The sequence below is a fragment of the Macrotis lagotis genome, chromosome 7 (assembly GCF_037893015.1).
Source record: "Macrotis lagotis isolate mMagLag1 chromosome 7, bilby.v1.9.chrom.fasta, whole genome shotgun sequence".
In the NCBI taxonomy this organism is placed as follows: domain Eukaryota; kingdom Metazoa; phylum Chordata; class Mammalia; order Peramelemorphia; family Peramelidae; genus Macrotis; species Macrotis lagotis.
Window position 1 is genome coordinate 220,677,623 of NC_133664.1, and position 23,770 is coordinate 220,701,392.

At 37.6% G+C, this 23,770-nt stretch overlaps 1 protein-coding gene across 10 annotated transcripts in view; it reads right to left on the minus strand.

Moving 5' to 3' along the window:
• Positions 1 to 23,770, minus strand: part of CACNA1C (calcium voltage-gated channel subunit alpha1 C) — a 970,192-nt gene that overhangs the window by 21,437 nt on the left and 924,985 nt on the right. For all 10 annotated transcript variants that reach the window (XM_074194976.1, XM_074194975.1, XM_074194966.1 and 7 more), the window contains 9 exons: positions 23,440 to 23,531; positions 19,758 to 19,923; positions 18,553 to 18,680; positions 16,822 to 16,918; positions 15,506 to 15,608; positions 9,574 to 9,675; positions 7,097 to 7,224; positions 6,119 to 6,253; positions 3,906 to 4,258 (listed from right to left, as the gene is read on the minus strand). In XM_074194976.1, the coding sequence (XP_074051077.1) occupies positions 3,906 to 4,258; positions 6,119 to 6,253; positions 7,097 to 7,224; positions 9,574 to 9,675; positions 15,506 to 15,608; positions 16,822 to 16,918; positions 18,553 to 18,680; positions 19,758 to 19,923; positions 23,440 to 23,531 (1,304 nt within the window). The remainder of the gene's footprint in view (positions 1 to 3,905; positions 4,259 to 6,118; positions 6,254 to 7,096; positions 7,225 to 9,573; positions 9,676 to 15,505; positions 15,609 to 16,821; positions 16,919 to 18,552; positions 18,681 to 19,757; positions 19,924 to 23,439; positions 23,532 to 23,770) is intronic.

Genomic DNA, 23,770 nt, shown 5'->3' on the forward strand with positions numbered 1-23,770 from the left:
TTCTTCTCCCTTACTCCTCACATCCATATCAATCACCAAGTCTTATTAATTCTATTTCCACAATATATCTCCTCTCACAAAAAACATCTTTGTTCCTATCTTTCATTTATTTGGTTAGTTGTTTTTTAAAAAAAAAATTATTTTTCCCAATTGCATGCAAAACAATTTTAAACATTAAAAAAATTGAGTTTTAAATTCTATTCCTCTTCCTACTTCTCTGTCCCTCCCTGAGGCAGTAAGCAATTTGTTATAGATGATATATGTGTAATCATGCAAAACATATTTCCATGTTGTCATGTTATGAAAGAAAATATATACCAAAAATCATGAAAAAATAAAGAGAAAACAGTATGCTTCTATCTGTATTCAGACTACATCAATTATTTCTAGGAAGGTGGATAGTATTGTTCACTAGGAGTCCTTTGGAATTGTCTAAGATCATACAGTCACCTCTTAATTTGTCTCTCTCCTTCAGAACTCTCACTGCATATTTATCCTTTACCTAGTTTCTAAAGTAGAAGTCTTGACCATGTCACTCCCTAATTTATATGCAAACATATGTTTATACAAACTCTTTTGTTTGTCTCTGAATGTCCTTTAAAATCTGGCTCCAGCCCATCATTGCTCTCCTTCAGCTCTCCTTCAGACATTCAGTATCCACCCTTTACTATATAAATACATTATAGGGTGGGGGAGTGGGGTGGAGAATAAGACATCAACATATACACTCCTCACCCTATAATGTAAGTTTCTTGAGGGCAAGGATGGGTTTTTAACACTACTTTTCCCCAATATGGTATCTAGCACATGGTAGACACTTAATAACTGATTCTTGAATTGAATCCTCCAATAAGGGGAGAGAAGATATCTCAGGGGTTTTGTTTTTCTTTCTTTTTCAAAGGATGTGAGAGGGAGGAAGAAAAAAATCTGGAACAGAAAATGAAATACAAATTGAATTTTAAAACAAATGGTGGCAGAAATAATATAGGGGAAGAGATGGATGGAAAGATATTGTAATGATAGGAATAATAGGGGTTGGGTGGATGGGAGAGGGATAAAATTAAAGAGGAAGCACCAAGATTTATGGAGGATGGAGTGAATAATGATAGAAATGGAGAAGTCAGTAGGAAGGGTGAAGGGTGGTATAAAACAGATATTAATATTAACAGTACCTCCTTTTTGAAGTGTCATAAATGTGAAAAAATTCATTCTGTTATAACATTCTGTTATATATATTTAGGAGGATTGAACTATCCATTGGATACAGTCAAGACAGGCATGACACTTGTTTCCTTAAGTTTCCCTTGGTTTTATCCATTATTAAAATATCTTTTATCAGTGTTTAGGTATTCAATACTTTGGTAGATCCATGATGTCTGCTGGGAATGGAGGAATTGATTCAATTTATTCCTTAACCCTCAGTTTATTTAGATTTGATATTAATTTAATTATAGTAATAATGTCTGAAGCACCGTGCTATAGGAATATCTACATTGAGAATATAAATATGAAAAGTATCTACCTCTTTTTCCATAGAACTAAAAGTCTAATAATGAGAACTAATATTTATATGGCAATTTGAGGTTTACAAACTTTCCTTACAGTGTCTTTGTGAAGCAACAGGTGAAGTAGTTTGTCTATAGTAATAGGAATTCAATTCAGGTCAGCCTGACATTAAAAATTATGCATTTACCACTGAATAACTCTTAGAGAGTTTCGGCATCTCCACAGACAGTATGATACAGGGTAGAATGTGATGGAGGCAGAAGGGGAAGAAAACAAATGGTTACAGGAACATTTGAAGAGGAAGAGAATGTGTTCATTTGGCAAGTTGTGTGTCTGGGGGGGTGGAGGTGTGTGTGTGTGTGTGTGTATGAGAGTGAGTGTGTATGAGTGAGTGTATGTGAGTGTAGGCATCATGGGGGAGGTCTAGTCAGAGGTGGCCTTTGAAGCAAGAGAAGGATTTTGACAGAGATGGAGAAGGCTTGTGGTCTAGCTATGAGTGATGACTTTAGGGAATGTCTGTGGTATTTTGTCCATTTCCCCCCATAAATTCTCCATTGAGGGGCAACTTAACATGCTGGTATCATTTCTGTGGTGCTTATTTTTTTGTCTTTTTTAAAAAAAATTGTTTTGTTTTTTGCTATCTTAGGATGGAATTAATGTAGCTTTCAGGTGGGGTGCCTTTTTAAAGAGAAAAGACCTGTGATTACATTCATATGGGGACACCCCAAATGAGGAAATTCTCTTTACTAATGCAACTTCCTCTATAGAATTATAGAATTATTTAGAAGTTGTGCTTAAGAGGTTGTGACACACATAAAAAAAAGAGGTTGTGTTCACAAAAATAGTATGTGTGTGTGTGTATGTCTGGGAGGCAAGTGAACTTGTATTCCGACCTTTCTAGATCTCTATTTATAACACTACATGGCTTCTTGTCTTTAGATAAATGCAAAAAAAAATCAAGCAGTTCACTTTGACTCATGGTCTCAGAGTATGTTCCTCATCCTTTGCAGAGTAAGGTTAAAAGATTATAGTCTTAAAACGAAAACAAAATAACTCGTGTGTGTGTGTGTGTGTGTGTGTGTGTGTAAGCTATTGTTGCAAATGCCAGATCATGTGGTGGTATGACTATCTCCAGTGAACAATAAAAAGATAATGTGTAGTTCTTACATTTATTTCCCCCTGGAATATAAAGCAGGGAAGGGAACAGAAGGGATTTAATCCCTGAAAACTCTCTAATAGACATTATGGAAGTGTGTTGAGCCTACCATCTCTAGGCTGTCTCATCCTGAAAGAACACTAAAGCAATAGATGTAAGTGTATATGGATGGGGATCCCTCTTTTCTTCTTCTTTCTTTCCTTAGGAGATATGAAGCTGCCAGTTTAAATCATACTCTGATTTCCCAAGTCCTGGCTGTATTTTGAGATGGGCATAGGATAGGAGACAGCTGCTATCACAACATTCAACAAACAATGCACCCTAGTGCAATTAGGAGGCAAAAGTTGAGGGGGAGGAAGCAGTGAAGACCAAACTGAAAAGAAGACAGCACAGATGAGACCATTTGGATAGGTCAAATAAGGGGCAAAATAGGTAGAGTCTCTTTACAAATACTTTCTCAGCCAGACCTGGGCAAGTATCAAAAACTTTGAATTTACAACTAGAAATCAGACTAAAACACAAATTATTCTTGGAGAGGTGACACAGGGACATCTTCACATCAAGACAAAAATGGATCCTGGGGAAAGCAGGTTTTGATAAAGTATGGGAGCTCTAGATCACTGAAATTGTGGAGAGGGAGTGAGCATGGTAGGTACAAAAATAGAAAGGGCTTCTCCTTTTATGGAGGCACTGACTAATTTGCAGTTTTGTATAATAAACAATTACCAGGTTTTTGCACCGGTAGACTTTTCTCCATTTTTTAAACAATTATATAGGATGTCAATTGGGATTAGTGCAATGAGGGAGGGAAAAGGAGCAGTAGTATACGGTTTAGTCACTTAAGTCTTTGTTCAGTGGCCTGGCAATACAGAAAATCCCCTTTCTGTGGTGAAAAGTTTTTATGACTCCAAAATAACTGCCATGTAAAATAAAGATTTCTTGAGTCAGGCCAATATTGTATCCGTTTCCTTCATGACATCTCCAGGTCACTACTACATCTTAAAGACTTACTACAAGTCTAAGGAAAATGGGCAGACTGAGGGGTTGAATTCTCTCTCTTCTCTTTCTTTCTTTGTCTTTTTCTCTCTGTCTTTCTGTCTGTGTCTGTCTCTCTATCTATGTCTCTGTCTCTGTCTCTCTCTCCTTTACTTCCCTCCTCCCTTATTTTCCTTGGCTAAATTCCCACCAGGCCACCTTTCTTGGACCCACATACTTCAAACCCAGATCTTTCCACCTGGCTTACCTCCTGGAGCTGAGCTTCCATGCTGTCTCGTGCACCCGGATGGCAGGGGACAAAGGGGTCCCATGGCCTTCCACTGTGCTGACCGTACTGGGGAAACCAGTGGGACAGGGGAAGCGGCCCAGGGCAGTGTTGTTGGCGTTGTTGATGTTGGCATTGGAACCAGAGGATGAGTAGCTGCTGGGAGTGAATGTGGAGTCCACCAGTTTCTCATGGGATGGTGACTCTGTGTCTCCTTGGCTGTTACCCGCTTTGTTGATATGCAGTGGGCGCTGGGTGGTGAAGGTCTGGGGGAAGGAGCTTCGACCATCGCTTTGGTAGTAGCTGACATGATTGCCAAACAGGCCACCGGCCCTCTGTAAGCAAGACAGGGTAGGAGTTGGGGAGAAGATAATGTTCCCTTAACTATCTCCTCCCCTTCCTTTGGAAAAATAATCTTCAATCAGAACCCCCAGGAATAGAAAAATTTGTCCCCAGCAGGCACTTCTGGGTTGTATATAGTAGAAGCTGAAATACTACATAGGAACTGGACTTTATAATTTTAATAAATGTTAATTGACTGAAATGGTCACTCAAGAGAAGATAGTTTTTGTGAAATAACTAGGTGAAATAATAGGGACAGAATTTAGAGGCTACTATCCCAATAATTCCAAAAGTCATCTTGGGATTTTAAAAACAAACCCTTTAAAAATGTTGATTACTTTTAGGTCTGGATTTGGAAAGTATTTCCTGGTGGTATACCTGAATCCCTGAGCCAGTAATGGGGAGTACAGGTTTTCCCTTCCAAGCTAGAGTTTAAGAAGGGGGTTACCAAAAGACTCATGGAGTTATGATTTTCCCATTCAGTCTAGGAAGATAATAAAGACCAACAATCTGCTAGGTCACTTATCAGTTATATTCTGTCCTTTTCCTTGAGGGCCCTCAGAGAGTTAAAGAAATTTTGTTCATAATTTCTCCCAATATTCTTTTCTTCTTTTGATAAAATATAAAATTCTTGAAAGCAGATATTGTTTCATTTTTGTCTTTGAATCTCCAGAGCCTGGCATCTTTCTTTGTTTTCTTTCTTTCTTTCTTTCTTTCTTTCTTTCTTTCTTTCTTTCTTTCTTTCTTTCTTTCGCAATGGAATTAAGTCACTTGCCCAGGGTCACATAGCTAGATAATCATTAAATATCTGAGGTCGAATTTGAACTCAGGGCCTCCTGACTCCAGGACAAGTGCTCTATCCACTGTGCCACCTAGCAGCTCCCTGGCATGTTTCTTAAATGCTTGTTGACTGACTTGATTATCTTGCATGGAAGACTGAATGTGACTATTCACAAGTTAGTTACTTTTCTGACACCAGAATGTACCAGAGATTTGATGGGAGGGCTTTTTCAACTTGATGTATTCTATGCATTCTATATACCTATAATAAAATTATATGAAACCTTGGCAGTATAGTCTCTAGCAGAGATGATACACTAAGCCATTTGCTTTTGATTGAGGAGAGGAGGTAAAGAAGGGAGCAATAGGACATCGTGGCACAGTACAAGGACATGGGATTTGGAGTCAAAGTAACTGGTTTTGAAACCCAACTCTGTTGCTTATTGACTGTGTGACCCTGGACAAGTCACCTAAATTCTCTGGGCCTCAGTTTCCTCATATGTAAAATAAAGGAGGTAGAATCAGTGATATTCTCCCTTCAGGCTTAAAAATCTATAAACCTATTTATGAGCTTACAAGAATTGGGGGAAAGGAAAGGGAGAGAGAGTAAAAAAGAAGATGGGAAGATGATGATGATGAAATAGTGACCTACTTAAACTGAAGAAAGCCCTTCCTTGCATCTTATTCTTCCTAAATTTCTGAGACCTGTACAGTCAGAGAACTCCTCTCTGCTATAGAGGGATTCCAATTGAAAGGTCCACCTCCTTGTGCAGAGGAAGAAGCCCATTCCCTGTATAGGTGCACTCCTTTCAATCTAGGAGTTGATTCTTTCTGTCCCTTTCCCTTCCACCACTCTGTGACTGATAAGTGAAAGATGTTGCTGCTATAGATTGGAATCAGAGAGGGAGCAGAAGGTGGGAGGACTAGATGAGAAAAAAGGATGGGAAGTAGAATGACAAGCGACCGACACACACAGCAAATCAGATATACCCACTTAATTATTTTTCTCTGTTCCCTTTTTTTTTTAAATGCTGTATCAGACATCTGTGCCAGTGGATCAGACATGCACCTACCCTAAAGATGTCATCTTCCGAGGCAGCAGAAACAGCTTCCTTCATAGCTTTGTCTACCTCCTCCTCAGCTGTCAGGTCCCCAGAGATGGCCCGTCGAATCTCTGGTCCAATATCATGCAGTGTACGAAGACCAGCCTAGAAGACAATCCAGTGGTGTGAGGACCCTCTTTCCTCCATATCGCAACCTCCCACAATTCAGGTTACATCAAGCCAATAGACTCCTTATGACTTCGATTCCACTACTGATCAAACCAAATCTACTGTTTCTCTGATTAGCAGATGATCTGTGTGTGCCTCCTTGTTTCTATATGTATCCTTTCTTTTGTTCACAATGAGGGTAGCACCTAATACAATGTGCATTATTAAAGTTAAATCATTTGCCCTGGATAGATTGTACAGACCTGTGAAGGGAGAAAGCCCTCTCATCTCTAACAATTTAGTTTGTCTGTTGACTGACAGTTTCTATAGTGAGGAACCTATAAAAGTGATATAACAGAGCAATAGGGTCAGCCAAATCAATCATCTTTTGGAAATCCTATATTCTAGGATGAGCATGGTTCCTTCTAGTGCATTCAGAGGATGAGAGAAGGTGGCATGTCAACTTTTAGAGAATTTGTATATTAAAGTAAAGCTTTCAGAGAGTTTGGAAACCTTTGATGTCTTTACCCTGTGTGCTGACATTGAACCCATAGGATCATGTTTAACAAGTGAGAAAAGTTAGAATGAGAAAGAGGAGATCAAGTATGATGGATGTGCTAATTCTTCTCTTTTGCCATGAAACTTTTGGGATCCCACTTGGGATACATGGGTAGATTCCAAGAGTCCATGAACTGGGTTAGGAAATAATTTCTATTTAAGTTTATTTATTAAAAAAACACACACACACTTATTCTGAGAAGGGTCCACAGACATCTTCTCCAGTCTGTCAAAGGGGCTAACGACACATAAAAAGGTACAATCCTTGCTCTAATTTCTCACCTGTAGAGATAGTGCATTCCTTTGGGAGGGCTTGCCCACTAACCCTTGCTCTTTGCGCTTCTTAAATTTTCGGAAATACTCTTGGATCAGGAAGGTAGCGTAAAACTTCCCAACAGTCACTTCATCATCTGAGTAGGTTGTGTAGTGCCAGGGAATGAGGAGAGGAAGGTTTGGAAGGAAGTAAAATTAATGTGGACAACAAGCAATGCAATTTTATGTTTGCTATCAACAATTCCTAATTAAATCTCATTAAGTTCCAAAGTCCCACAAAACTGAAAGGGACCCCAATCTAAGTTCCTCATTTTACACAGTTTTTTTTTACAGAAGTTAAGTGCTCAAGGCAACACTTTGGGGTTTCAAGAAGAGAGTACAAGGGAGGGAAATTATGGGAACCTAGACTTGGCTGTCTTTTTTCCCCCTCTGAGTTTAAGCTCTATTTTTTTAAACTGGAAAACCTGAGTTAAATTGAAACTACATCCTCCAAAGTTATCAATAGTCTTTTTTCCAATCAATCAATAAGAATGTATTAAGCACCAATTATATACTAGGCTCTAGGCTAGATGCTGGAGATACAAAGACAAAAATGAAATGATCCTGCCCTGAAGGAATTTGTGTTGTATTCTATTTGGGAGGTAGTGGTGATACAAATAAGTAAATAGTATACACACACACACACACACACACACACACACACACACACACATATATATACTTCTCTCTCTCTCTATATATATATATACATTGTAATATGTGAATATGTGCATATAATAAATACAAATTACATTTGGGTGGAAAAATACTAAGCAATTGAGTAAATCTGTTTGGCTTTTGTATAGGCAATAGCAATTAAACTGAGCCTTGAAGGTATCTAGGAACTGTATTAGGCAAAGGTAAGGAAGAATTACATTTCTGGTTTCTGCGAAAGCTTGAAGATGAGAGATGAATATATACAAGGAACAACAAACAGGACAGGTTAACTGTGATTGTATAAAGGGGAATTGTGTATCATAAGCCCAAACAAATAGACTAGAACCATGTTGTGAAAAGTTTTAAATGCCAAGTAGTGGAGTTTTTATTTTATTAGAAGCAAAAGAATTCTGAACTTCTTGAGCAGAAGAGATTTGTGCTTTAAGACTTTGGCAGCTGTGTGGAGGATGGAGAGACTGAAGGCTGGGAGTAGATAGATGTGATACATTGTGGAGAAAGAATCTATTAGCCTTGGTAATTGATTAGATATGGGGTGTGAGGGCTAGGAAGAGTTGTTGATCATTCTGAGGTTGAAAATCTGGGTGACTAAAAGAATGATATTTCCCTCAACAAAAATAAGGAATTTAGAAACACAGAAGGATTTGGGGGGTGGAGGAGGTGAAGAATCGGTTCTGTTTTGGACATGTTGAGTTTGAGATACCTATGAAATATTGAGTTAGAAATCTCTAATTGGTGATTTGGGAATGGCTCAAAAGAGACTAGGATTAGATATATAATCTCTACAGCATGCAAGGACTACATTTATGGAAAATCAAGTCAACCTTCCCAGTTGTTAATGTTCTCTCCACCAGAAATTATCATATATTCACTTGCATATATTTTGTATTAATTTATTTGTATCTGCCATTTCTCCTACTAGATATAAACTCCTTTAGTAGGGCAGAGACTATTTAATTTTTGTTTTTGTATCTCCAGTCTAGATGTGCCTGGTATATAATAGATGTTTGATCAATTCTCACTAGATGAATGAGTCAAGTTCTTAGACACCCCAAATCAGACACAATATATTAATTCTCTATTGGCTTAGGCAATTTGAGAATGTTGCACGGGATTCCTTCCCAGCTTCCAACTGTGCTAAGAGAAAAACTTCAGCACTTTCCCTTCCTTAGGTCTGCCTTTTCCCCAAGAGGCTGGGGAAAGTATTGAGGATTTTCAGGCTAAAACTGATGCGATCTGGATAATCTCTTCTGCTCCCCTATTTTCCTATAAGCAGAGCCGATAGATGCTGAAGTGATGGTACCTTTTCTCTGCTAGTTTGGAGGTAACCCCATTTCCATTCCCAAACAAGATCATTTAGAATTCTGCCCACATTAGTCTAGGATGAAATAGATTATTCTGGACAAAAAAATTGAAAGAATTAATTTTTCAAAGTCAAGCTTCCCTAGAAGAGAAACAGAGATTTGTCCAATTTCCTGTGGGAGAACAGTTACTTTCTGGGCTTTCTCTAGAATTCTGCCCATGCCTTAGCATCTTGGTATCAAGGGAATTTGCTTGGCCTACTCCACAGAGGTGTATCACTCCAGTCTCTTTATGAGGGCTTGCAAACCCTACTTAAAGGATTTGAAGACATTTTTCTTCTCTACCGATTTCCCAGACATTTAAGCACTTTCCTTCTGGAACTCTAGAATACAGAGAAAAGTGGGTTCTGAGGAAGATAAACCACTGCAGTTCCCAGGAAAGAGGAAGAAGACCCTCAGCAGGGCACTTACCACCAGCTGGGGGAACCACTTGGTCTAGGAGTTTCATACTAGTCCGTTTCCAGATCTTCTTGATAATTGCTCGCAACTCTTCATTGGCTTGTTCCAAGTTCCCTGAAAGAAGGATCAATAAAATACTGTCAGTCCTAGAGGAGGGTCAACCTAAACCAGAGGACAACCTGTGGAATTGGTGCCACTGGTTTCTATTAAAAACAACTCTAGTAGCTCCTATATGTCATACCCACATATTTCTTTCTATATTTTCCCTTTCTCTGTTCTAGAAATTTTCATACCCTAACACCCACAAATCCATACCTATGCAGCAACAGCCACAATAACTTTAGTTTAGATATTTTTCAGTCATGACTCTCTGACATAAGTGACTTGCCCAGGGTGACATAGCTAATAAGTGTCTGAGACTGTATTTGAATTCAGGTCTCATTGACCTAGGCCTGGTACTCTATCCACTGCACCACTTAGCTGCTCTGTCACTGTTCTCTTAAGATGTTCAGGAAAGAAAAGCATCAATTTTAGAAAACACTGAGTTTTAGTCTTAACTTCAACACTTACTAGTTCTATGACTCTAAGTAAGTCACTTTACCTTTCTATGTCTCTGCAGTCCCCATCTAAAAAGGTGGGGAATATTACTTTTCTAACTATCTTCTATAAATTTTTGAGGTAAATACTTTGTAAACTTTAAAGTCTTATTTGAAATCCATTATTTCCATTTCTTCATCTTCCTTTTTTTTCCTTTCTCTCCTACCTGTACATTTAGGCCAGTTAAGAGGACCCAGGGATGTGACTTATCAACTATTTAGGTTGTGGTTATAAGTAAAGATGTTGCTGACTTGTCCTAGATAGTGAGAATCATGGGTAGTTTTGCCAACGATTATTCACTCATTCAGGGAGATATGCTCTGAGATCCATCGATACTGACCTCCTTGCTGTTCCTTGTACCAGGCCCTCCATTTCCTGACTCAGGGCATTTCATCGTCTGTCCTTCATGCTTGGAATATTCTTCTTCCTCATCTCCATCTCCTAGCTTCTTTCAAGTTACAGTTTAAACCCCACCTTCTTTAAGAATTCTCCTTAATGCTAGTGTTTTTTCCTCTATTGATTATTTCCAGTTTATTCGGTATATAGCTTGTTTGTATATAGTTTTTGCATGCTATTTTCTCTAGTAGATTATGAGTTGAAGGAAGGTACTGTCCTCTCTCTCTCTCTCTCTCTCTCTCTCTCTCTCTCTCTCTCTCTCTCTCTCTCTCTCGTATACCCAGCACTTATGACTATGCATTGTAAATAGTAGACACTTAACAAATGTGTATAGTGTTATTAGTGAAGACTCCAAGTGGAGTCAAAACAAAAATAGAAAAATAGAGAGGAATAATTTTTCAGAGCCATATTTCTCTAGCAGGTAAACTGGGGTTTGCTCAGTTTGCTATGTGAGAAATGCTTTGGGTTCTTCTAGACTCTAGTGGACCATCACTCTTCATTTTCTATAAACCAGAAGTAGATGTTCCATGTGTGGTATTATTTAACATCTGAGAGAACCTAAATAGTTTCCCAATGGGAAGGAGATAACATTGTCTAACAATAGTTTTTATTATTCAGTCATTCCAGTTATAATCCGCACTTTATGATGCCAATACTGTCAAAAGAGTTTTCATGGCAAAGACACTTCCATTTCCTTCTCCCAAATCATATTAGCAACAATTCATATTATTATCTGCAATTTGTATAGCTCTTCATACAACCCTAAGATGAACATTGTGAAAATTCATTGTCCTATTATGATAAAGAAAAAACTGAGGCTCAGAGATGTTAAGAGGGTTGCTCAAAGTCATAAAATCAATCAAGAATTATTAATAAATAATGTGTCAGGTTTTGGTAATATGAAAACAAAAATTAAACACATCTGGAACTTATATTTCATCAAATGAAGTGACATTCAGAGGGACATATTCAGAGTCAATGACAGAATGAAGGAAAGCATTTTTGCATAGTTCATCCAGCACCCCTTCTTTATAAAAATTTTTTTTCTATTTATTTAAGGCAATGGGGTTAAGTGGCTTGCCCAAGGCCACACAGCTAGGTAATTGTTAAGTGTGAGAGTCTGTATTTGAACTCAGGTCTTCCTGAGGCTGGTGCTCTATCCACTGTACCACCTAGCCACCCCTCCACTGTGCCAACTAGCTGTCCCCCCCCCCCAGGAAAATATTTTAACAGAGAAGTGAGAAGCTAAGGATCTGCCAAGATAGAGCCATGAATACTTTAGGGGATCAGCATCTTTTCTTCCTGCTTTTGATTCTCTGCCAGTTGGTCAGTAGTCACTAAATTGAAACTTGGGGTACATGCAAACTGGTTTAGATATGGTGAGGAATGGAAGATAATTTTCTCAACCTATCAAGGCCTATATTAGCTTTAAACTTTATAGATTAAGTAATGATCAATATGGGTCTTCAGAGTTTCATAAGTTATTGTTTCAAGACCTCCTGAACTAAAAGTTGGGGTTTTATTTCTATTAAATCCTATTCTATTCTTGAGATCCAAATGGTCCAAATTGTCTTCCAGGACAATAATCAATTTGAATAGCTAAAATTCTATAGCACAAAATAGAAAAGCAAGGATGCCATATGGATCCTCATAAAGTATGTATACTATAGTGGGAGTTCTTTTATCTACAGCAGTTTCTCATATTTGTCTGTTTTAACACTGTTTCAACCCAGGGGTCTTGTGCTTTCCTCCTTCATCTGGTTTTGCAGCAGATGCCCAGGTTAGAAGGTACATTTAATGACCACCCCCCCCACCAAACCAAACCCTAGTTCATCTTTGTTTCTGTCTTGATGAAACTAATTCATTCAGTGGTTGTTGCAGCTATCTTCTCATGGACCACACTCTCCTTCTCTATGCCTTAGCCTTGTGTATGCTTCTCTTGAAAGAAAACATATTACTCTGGGAGAAAGAACTACTCACAAAATCACATCTGAAGATGAGTTATGCAAAAGGGCATTGATCAATATAACTATAAAAACTTAGGGTACCTTTGGACTATCTAGAAACTCAGTGAGTACCCTATCCACTGGGCGTGAGATTCCAGTATGTTTAAACTTGCTATCAACTCTCCCTCATTCCAATCAGTTAGATGACCTATTATTATTAATAAGACCTAAATCTGAACATCTGATAGATGCATCGTCTCAACAGAAACCTCTTGCAGACTGTAAAATTTTCAGTCACTACATTTCAGGCAATGCTATTAAAACAAATTTATGGGCATTGGTGGGCAACTGACCTTCAAGCCTAATTATCTATTTTCCAAATAGGCATGATATGTACTCCCAGGAAGAATTGGTCTCAGCTGGGCTACTGCAATTTCACTTGTTTTCTTAAGTCCTCCATAATAAGGACAATGAAATAGTGATGTCTCTGTCAGGAGAGCCAAGAGATCACCCATATGGCTTTGTTCAAGATCTTTTACAAACCAATGATTATTGATGACTTCTGGGACTGCAGTTATAACATATCAGCCAGTGTGTCAATCAATTTATTTGACACTTAATATGTTAGTCACTGTGCTATATGTTAGAGATATAAGTCCAAAAATTATGTGCTTTCTTCTCTTATGAAGCTGATATCTTGCTTACCTACATTCAGGCCAAGTATACAATGATTAGACAATAGGCTTGTTGCAACATCTGCCAACTCCCTTCTGGGAATTGTAAAATTAGAAATCACAATGTACTTGCCTTCAATCAATGGAATACTTTGCTATCTTGGAGCTGCTAGAATGCATTTTGGCTTTAGATCTTATAGACTCTTCAACATTTTTTATTTTTTATTTGTCAAAGTATTTTCTGATTCCTAAACTTTTAGATCATAGCATTAGGAAGCTTCTGTGACATGAACTGTATGACTTTTTTATTGTATATATATATATATTTATATATCTACATCTATATCTATATAGATCTATAGAGCTATCATCTATCTGTCTGTCTATCTATCTATCTATCTATCTATCTATCTATCTATCTATCTATCTATATCTATCCATCTAATCTATCTACCTTCTTTTAATATTATCCTTCTATTTGAATTCTACTTACTTAGCCCCAGTCATAGATATAATCCTTATTCATTCTAACCCTTGTCCCACTTTAAGATTTGTCTAATCCTCAGCTGATAAATACGTTTTTTCTAGAAGGATTCCTGGACTTCTGTCTGAGGTTGTGGCACTGGTTTCTGGGTGGTGAGTTAAATTTACAAGAATAAGAGTCATTTTCTAATTGATAAATGGTCAAAGGATATGAACTAGTAGTTTTAGAAGAAAAAATCAAAGGTATCAATATGTAAAATGCTCTAACATATAAACATATAAATGCTCTAAGTTACTAATAATTAGTGAAATGAAAATTAAAATAACCCTGAGGCACTGCTTCATATCTATCAAATTTGCTAAGATGAAAAAAGGAAAATGACAAATGCTGGAGATACTGCAGTACTAAGGCAGTGTTGATGGAGATGTGAATTCATTCAGCCATTCTCGAAAGCAATTTGGAGTGTTCTCAAAGTACTATTCATCTATTATGTCTGGTTTGGTGTTCCTCCACACCATATTTCTGGCATGTATTTGTTTTAGGCCTGGTTTCTGTTTCTGTCTATTTCTCTCAGCTCTTTCATTATCTTCATCCAGCCCCTCTCCAACCACTTAATCCCTTTCCTCCTCTTTCCAGTTAGGGGAGGTTTTATTGACTTTGCATTCTGTGATGTTAAGAAGCAGAAAAGGACCTTAAAGATCATCTGTCCATCTACTTCATTTTAAAAATAAGGAAACAGAAAGGCTAAGTAATTGTCCATGGTCGCAGAGTTAGTTAGTGTCAGAACAGAACTAGGACTCAGGTCTTCTGATTCCCAGTCCACTCCTTTTTCTCCAATCCCCACAGTTGCTCTGTCACCAACGCTTGGATAAACTGTACTGCAACTAGTCAGATTACAGACTCGTTTTTTTTTTTTTTTTTTGCAAGGCAATGGGATTAAGTGGCTTGCCCAAGGTCACACAGCTAGGTAATTATTAAATGTCTGAGGCCAGATTTGAACCCAGGTACTCCTAACTCCAGGGCTGGTGCTCTGTACACTGAACCACCTAGCTGCCCCAGATTACAGACTCTTCAAGGGACTAGATCTCTTATTTTCTTCAACACACTTTATATGGTATCTGACACAGAGCGAATCAAATGCTTATTTCTGAAAATGATAGGATGGCAGGATGTTATAATTCCTCCCAAGTCATTTACTTGCTTTGACTTTCCTGACTATATTCCCTTTTTGCCAAAGGGACTTTTGTTTTCCAGGATATTTCAACATTTGCTGGTGCATGTACTTGTGGGATGCGGTCAATATACTTCTATTATTTGGGGAACTCCCCTGTTTGGGGACTGCTTTGGGTCACATGTCATCTCCTAGGTCCTCCCCTGTAGCATACTAAAAACATTTCTAGACTTTGCTGTAAGGTCCAAAGCTTGAAAAGAATCAGGTTATGGTATGGAGGAAAGGAGGAGACACCCAACAATCAGAAAAGTGTAACTCTATATAAATCTGGATTCCAGATTCATCCCTTCCCTAGGATACATTTGTTGCACATATACAGCCAAGAGATAAACTAAGTCTTTCAGGATCCACACACAACTAACTTGAGTGTGGTGGATAGGGTAAGAGGTATATATTCCTTTATATTCTAGAATAAGCAAGATGTTCAAGCTGTATTTTATAAATGCATCTATACAGTGTAAAAATATCCTATAAAGTTATGATTCTTTAATATTTAGTGATTTTATACTAAGGATTATATCTTTGCAATTATTTCTGTAAGTATTTCTCCTCCATCCATTTCCTAGGGATAGGACCCTCTGGGAGTAGGGGGTCAAGTGTGACAAGACTACCTTACCTTCTGTTTTGATCCTCAAGGCTGTCCTGACCAGGGCAAACAAGGTAGCATTGAACATGACAGTCCCATCGCTGTTCAGAGGCATATTCATAGAAACCAGACGCTGTGGAAAAAAAGAAAAACTAAAGCCTTTGATTCTGTTTTCTTCCCCCTGCTCCTCAAGAGTTGTTTCTGGGATTTTTTTTTTCAGTTGCCAGATTCAACATAACTGACATTGCTCACCTATTAAACTGTTTGAAATAAACAGATCTCAAAAGACTCCCTAAGTTGTATGATAGGATAATTATGGGGCCCTACAGTTCTGGAGCATTATGAAGCTAAGTGAGTTAATTAGTATCTTGGAAGTTCTTGGAAGCAGAGGATATGTCCTTTTTCATCTTTTTATCTCCAGGATGCATGACACTGGCACACAGTATGTTTGTAGGATCAGATGGATTTGTGTCCACTCAACTCAACATTACTCACCAGTGTCTCTGTATTATATTATGTTTCCTCTATTCTCTCATAGTACTTTTCCTATTGGTCCTTGCTTAGCTAATGAGAATCACTAGCTAATGAGTACTTTGACCAAAGGTGTAAGAAGAGAGAAAGGAAACTCAAGTCTTTCTAGCTTCTCTAGGTACTGTACCACTGATTATAGTGTTGCCCTTGTTTGTTGCTCCGATCCAAGCATGAGATGTAGGGAATGGAAACCAAAACCTGAGAAGAAACTTAATACTGTTCTTAAATATAGGTAGGTTTAAAGAACAGAAGTTGGAATGAAATACCTTAACCATTATTGAAAACATGAAGATGAATTATAGCACCTTTGCCTACTTCTTTTAGCTTGAGGATCTTATGACTATAGTTAGATCCTCATGAGGCAGAAAAAATAACCAAATTAGGAGATGCTGTTACTAATAGATCATATAGACCTCAGAAACCATCAAAAGGATCTAAGGCATCCTCTTCTGGGAAGTATGTTTAGACTCTCAAGTGAACTCAAATCTCCATCTTTGGTCTCAAATTGGTTATCTGTATAAAATTAGAGGTATGAGAGATGTAATCCTCATTCACTCTATATTTCTATTTTCACATTTTAGACCTTAAGAGTTAGAAGGGAGACTAATGGATCATTTGGGCCAATTCCCCTGTGTTGACCTATGTTTTAGAAATTGTATAATTATGACAGCAAGACTGAATGACTTGTCAAAGGCTACCCAGCTAGTAAACATCTTGTCTCGCACCTTTTCTCTTTTATCCCACTTGACTTCTTTTATACCCCCCTTACAGGGGTGGCCACTCTTCCTCCCTATCCTTATCCCAGTCATGCTTACTTTGCATGCTACTCTATGAGGGCACAGTTTTCCAAACCCTAGGGGGGGTTGGATCCTCCGGAGTAAGGTCACCACATCCAAGTGTTTGATACGACCCCTGGAAGAAGAGAAGGGAACAGTTAGGCGGGTACAGTCCCTACTTCCATTCACTCTTCCCTCAACTCCTAACCTTTCAGAAACTTCATCATATGGTGGCTTAGGATTCCAAGGTAAAATGCTGTATAGTTGTACCTCAGATTTTTTTTCAATATAAATGCTGTCAGAGGTGCATGTTGAAAACTTAAATACAATTTAACCATCACATCAATGTTTCAAAGTGAGGGGATTTTAATAGTGTAATTCAAATTCTTTCTGATTCACTCGAATGATCTATAAGTATTTACTGGATGCCTGCTATGTAATGTTCATAGTTGATGTGTTTTTGAATTGGTTTATGATATATAATGTAAAGCCCAATAGAGGCAGAGTCAAAAGTCCTGGGGCCAGATCTTGCCTCTGAAACTAGCTATCTGACCATGGAAATGTCATTTATCTCTCTGTCTGCCTTGGTTTATCCCCATCAACAAAATTGAAATAATAATAATCAGATAACTTAATAATAATGAGATAACAGGGTTATGAGGAAAGTGCTTCCCAAATCATGCTTCATTATTTCAAGGATCTGTGATTTTTGTCAGTAGAAACTCTTTCATGTTGTAGATCACAATCCCTGGCTTAATTGATGGGCTTTGAGAGTTACTGTGACTAAAAATTTCATTTCCTATGGTCAGGAAAAAGGTTTATCTAAGCTGGTGTGAAAAGAATGTTTTATTATGAAGTTCATAAAAATTATTAGAGTATTTAAGTTCAATTTTATGAGATTAGAGGTTGCCTATTGTTAGAATGTTGCCTGGTCTTAGTAACTCTCTAGTAATGTTAAAGATAGTCACAAGGAATTTTGGGTCCTAGATCCACCTAAACATTCTTGTTTGGAACCTTTAGGACTTGTTTTGGGTTCCCCCAACCTTGTGTTTTTGGTTCCTTTCATGTGATTTAGATTTGACTAGTATGTGATTCCCTTGACAGATGATTTATGTGTGATTTTGTCAAAAGTTTACATAATGTAAATCTTTCAGAACTTGGAAGAGGGAATCATTTCTTCCTTCCCATTTTCCTTCCCTTTCTATCAAATGACCTAATTAACTTCTTTCTCAACTATTTCAGGTTTTTGGGTTTGTTTTGATGAACATTGTTCCTCACTCAAGAAACCTACAATTTGAAAGATCTTCCAGAGGGATGCTCCACTGGCATTGCTTTCAAGAGCCCTAGGTCACCTTAATTTATTGATGAAGCATCAGGGAAGGACTTCTGTGTTCATTATGTGAACTTTTGTGTTTGTAAATGTGAACTTTTATTAATTATTTTAATTCTGAGATTTTCCTAATATGATTGGCTTTAGCTTCTTCCTTTATAACTTTGTTTTCCTTCCTTCCTTCCTTTTTATCTCATCTCCCTCTGTCTCCCTCTCCCTCACTCTCTTTTGGTCTCTCTTTTTTAATCATTCAGACTGGTAACATTTCTTAATGTTTTCAATTGAACACTGAAGCCTGAGTTGAAAGCCTCTAATACCAGGGTAATTTTTTCTTCACCCTTAGCCACATTTTCTACATTTTTCAGCATGACCTTGTCTGCTGTTGTAAATATTAGAAAATTAAAAAAAATATGTCACAAGTTATCTTTCTGTTTACTTACTTGGCTTCAGGGTCATATTCTGCCCAGATTCTTTTGAATTCATCCAAATGGTGGGGACCTAGTATGGACCAGTCTCTTGTCAGGTAGTCAAAATTGTCCATGATGACAGCTACAAAGAGGTTGATGATCTGCAGAGGATACAGGAGGGGTTTTCAGCAACCCTGCCCCATGTACTCTTACTATGTTTATATCAAGGCCATAGCTCTTTATTACAAGGTAAGGGATTGGGGATCATGACATGTAGCCTTACTGTCTGGGTCCCTAAAGGAATACAGTGCTTCTTTTCCTTTTAGCAGAGTTTTTCAGTTGTTTTACAGGAGTAAAGATTCTCCAAAACTATCTGGTACAGAGAAACAACTGTTCAAACTCTGACTTCCACAATTCTTGAATATCGGTGGAAATATTAACTTTCCAAGGAAGCCATATAGCAGGTTATAAAGCCAAACTACTAGGCAGTGTCCAGGGGTACAGGAAATTCTCTCTAATAATAAGAAAAATACAAAAAAGTAGTTTTACAAAGGTCAGCAGGTAAATGTTCCACTAGAAAATAGTCCCATGGGTCCCTAAATCTTAGAAGAGACCATATATAGCATCCAATTCAATCCCTCTTTGAAATTTTCAGTCCAAAATTCTCTACAACAAGTCTTTCTGCCTTCACCTAAATATTTCATGTTAGGGAACTTATTACCTAATGAGTGAGCTTATTTCCAGAAAATTTAGGGTCATGGGACCTAAATTCAAATCCCAACTCTGACAATTTCTACTTATATCATTTGGAGCAGGTCATTTAACCTCTCTAGGTCTCAGTTTCCTCATCTGTAAAATGAGGTTAGAATAGATTCTAAGGTTCTTTTCAGTTTAGATCTATTTTTCTAATTGTCAGAAATCCTTTCACCTGTAACTTTTCCTCATATGGATTATGCCATCAATAGTCAAGAAGGAAAATACAATCATTTGGATTGCTTGAGCTTCTGGCCATGGAAACATGTCTGAATACTGTTTTTGGATAAGCTTTCTCTATCTTCAGCTTCCTAAGCCAGTTCTTTCTGTGTCTGGGATCTTTCAGATCAAGATTTCTCTGAGATCTAGATACTGTGAAGTCTTGGGAAACCCTTGAACAGAATGTTCATTTCTATAGCCTTGGCCAATTTGGGGAATGTATGGGGTGAGGATGCAGAGTAGGTTTGCTTTCAGAATTAGCTTACCAGAAAGGCACAGAGCATGTAGAAACTGATAAAATAAAAGACAGCAAAACTACTGCCACAGAGTGGTTCTGGTTCAGTACTGTTATTTGGCTCAGACTCAGGGGCACATTTCTTTCCTGGTAGACAGGCTAGCATGATATCTTGCCATGCCTCTCCTGTGGCACACCTGTGGAAGGAGAAGAGAAATAAGGCAGGATCAAAACTCAGACTTGGCAAGGAGAGTCTAGAAGACAGTGGGGGTCTTGCCAATAACAATATCAGTTGCATTTTGTGATATGGGAGCTTGTCAGGTTCAGGAGGAAGAGATGCATTTTTGTTATGAGAAAAAATAATTTTTAAGGTTTTTTTTTTTTTTTTTTTTTTTTTTTTGCAAGGCATTGGGGTTAAGTGGCTTGCTCAAGGCCACACAGTTAGGTAATTATTAAGTGTCTGAGACCAGATTTGAACCCAGGTACTCCTGACTCCAGGGCCTGTGCTTTATCCACCACTCCACCTAGTGGCCTGGGAAAAAATAATTAAGTAAAAAAAAGTAATTAAGAAATTCCACTGGAATTATGGAACTAAATGAATTAAACAATGAACAGCTACCACTAAAAATCACAGGGCCAAAGGAACAAAAAACTGTCATATTATGCTATCATTATATTCACAAATCACAATAAGCGTATAGTGTGACCAAAAAGGTTAACTTTGAAATTTGTGAAATATGAACTTTCTAAGGTACTGTGAGCACTCTCAACCACTGGCCTAACACACTGCCTAAAATTACAACTTTAGATACTAATTTCTTTAGTTCTAGGCATGCCCTTTCCAAAGCAAATACTCTTCTAGGTAGATAATCTTAAAGTTCATCAGAGTATGAATATTGAATCTTGGCTACTTGAGGAGTTATTGCTTCCTAAGTGAATGATGAATCACCAAGTATCAGAGAATTATGATGTAAAGAATTTATGGTGAGGAAAATGTCAGGAGGTGGGGATGGATTAGTGGGAAGGGTAAGAAACTCTGAACTGTTTAAAAAAAGTAAAAGAGGGCAAAAAGAAGGTCTTAACTTTAAAAAAAATAAAGCACAAGCCAATAGTTATGTTTTAAGAACTCAAAGTCTCATCATGACTGGTTCAATAAATGAAAGTACATTGACAGTTTAGCTTGAGAGTCAGTGTTTAGTGGGGAAGCTGACACTAAGACATTGGCTTCTAGTTATTGAATGGAAGAAGGTTTTAGTCACATTTATTACCCTTTAGTGATGCCTAGAGTTTAAGAAGCAGCTCAGAAATATTTGTCCAAGGGTTTTACAGTTGCATTACCCAAGAGAGATGCAGAAATCTAGACTCTTGAGTGAAAATTTGCTAGATTTGTTTGCCTTGTCCAAAGGACCTACCTGAGCTTCTTTTTTTTTTTTTGATGACTTTTACTTGCTACAACCTAATTATGTAGTGTAGCATCCTGGTGGGCCAATAGCTCTGCCTGAATTTGTACCGCCCACAGAGAGCTGACCTAGTGAACCTAGGACTTACATAAATTAAGACCATGACACTTTTCTGCTATCCTTTTAAGAGTCAGTATAACTGAAAAGAACTTGTAAATATTTTGTTGATTGGAGAATAAAAGAAATGAGAATTTGCCTGGTTAGAGTAGAGAGGATCATCAAATAAGCAAGCTAGCATAGACACAGATGTTCTTGAATGGACTAATGACATTCAAGTGTGGAATCCAGGGTTATGAGTTACCCTGAACAGATGGGTTTTCCTCCCTCATGTTCTCTCCACCATTCTCTCTCTGTGTGTGTATTCTTTCCTGTAGATATTGTGCCTTGGTAGGGTAGTATGACCCAGATTTCTGTGTGAACTGTAATATAACTAGGATTCTTATACTTGCTTCAATAGATGAATAGCCCTGATGTTATTATTTTCTTTGCCTAAATGCTAAGCAAACAGTTATGCTTATGATCTAAAAGTATCATCAGGAGTAGTTCCTTATGTGTGTGTGTGGGGTCTATATTAGTGGTTTACCTTGAAAGTAGTGTTGAATAGGGGAAGTGTTTTGTTCAAAATATGCATATTTACTTCCAAGCCTTTAAATATAATTAAACTGTATGTCATTATGAATTCAAACCAGCTATTATATTTTTTAACAAGACTTACTATATACGACGGAGGGGATATTCTCTGATTTAGAGATAAGAGTTTAGTTCAGGTAGGAGAAAGAAGGGACTGAACCTGGGGTTTAGAGATACAGATTTTTAAAAACAGGTATCCTAGTGATGATCAATCTCGATGGACTTGCTCATTCCATCAGTGCAACAATCAGGGACAATTTTGGGCTATCTATGATGGAGAATACCATCTATATCCAGAGAATGAATTGTGGAGTTTGAACAAAGACCAAAGACTATTACCTTCAATTTAGAAAAAAACTGCTATATTATTATGTAATTTTCTATCTCTTATACTTTACTTTTCTTCTTTAAGGGTATGATTCTTCTTTTATCACATTCAACTTAGATCAATGGAAACAATGTAAAGACTAACAGACTGACTTCTGTAGGGGGTGGGGGAAGGGGAGAGAGAATAGGGGAAAAATTGTAAAACTCAAAATAAATAAAATCTTTCTTAAAAAAAAAACAGGTACCTCAGAAAGAACACTTGGGAACTATGCCCAAAGAGCAAAAAAATTATGCATACTCTTTGATCCAGCAACACCATTACTGCATCTATATTCCAAAGAGATCATAGAAAAAGACCTAAACATGAAAATGGTTATAGCAGCTCTCTTTGTGGTGGCATAGAATTGGAAATTGAGAGGATGCCCATCAATTGGTGAATGAATGAACAAATTGTCATATTTTAATATGATGGTATACTATTGTTCTGTAAGAAATTATGAATAGGTGGACTTCAGAAAGCCTAGAAAGATGAACTGATACTGAGTGAAGTGAGCAGAACCAGGATAATACTGTATACATTAACAGCAATGTTGTGTGATGATCAAATATGATGGATTTAGCTCTTTTCAGCAGTACAATAGCCAAAGACAAAGGACTTGTGGTGGAACATATGAACCACAGACAGTGAAAGAACTATGCAGCTAGGTGGTGCAGTGGATAAAGCACTGGCCCTGCAGTCAGGAGTACCTGGGTTCAAATCTGGTCTCAGACACTTAATAATTACCTAGCTGTGTGGCCTTGGGCAAGCCACTTAACCCCATTTGCCCTGCAAAAACCTCAAAGAATACTATTTTCCATTAAAATTTTTTTGTTTTATGCTTTATGGTTTTTTTATCCTCTCATGATTGTTTGCTTCCTTTTGTTCTACTTTGTCTTTTACAACATGACTAATATGGAAATATGTTTAACAAAGTTATGCATGAATGACCTATATCAGATTACTCACCAAAGTGGGGGGAAGGGAAAGGAAAAATGTGAAACTCAAAATGTTACAAAAAAATGAATGTTGAATATCTATGCATGTAGTTGGAATAATAAATAAATAAAATTTAAATAAAAAAAAATAAGTGTCCCAGAAAGGAAGCTTCTAGGGAAAACTCTAGACACAGGATGAAGGAGTGAATTCCCCCTAAGTATGATTATCATTCTCTTGGGTGTGATTGACTTCTGAACTTGCCTTGCTCTCCACTGCCATCTGGTGGTTTAAAAATATTTACAGTTGCATCCCTGACCTACCTGAAGAGTAGCAGCACAGCCTGAGGAAAGGTCTGAAAGTTGTTATTTCGATTGATTTCTGTGGTGTCATTCAGGGCAATTTTGCCAAACACCTAGCAGAGAGAAGAAGGAATCTATGACAAGTTGATTAGGCTCCCAGTTCCCATCTACACCCATAAATACTATTTGGCTTGTCTAAGACCATGGACTGAGATGATTTTCACATGATAAGATAAATTACCAAGATACCTAGGCTACCAAGCAACATTTCCAAGATAGCAAGCCACAACTGCACTCTTTGTCCTCAATATTTCCCATCTAATTATTTCTCCTACCCTACTATCTAAAATGC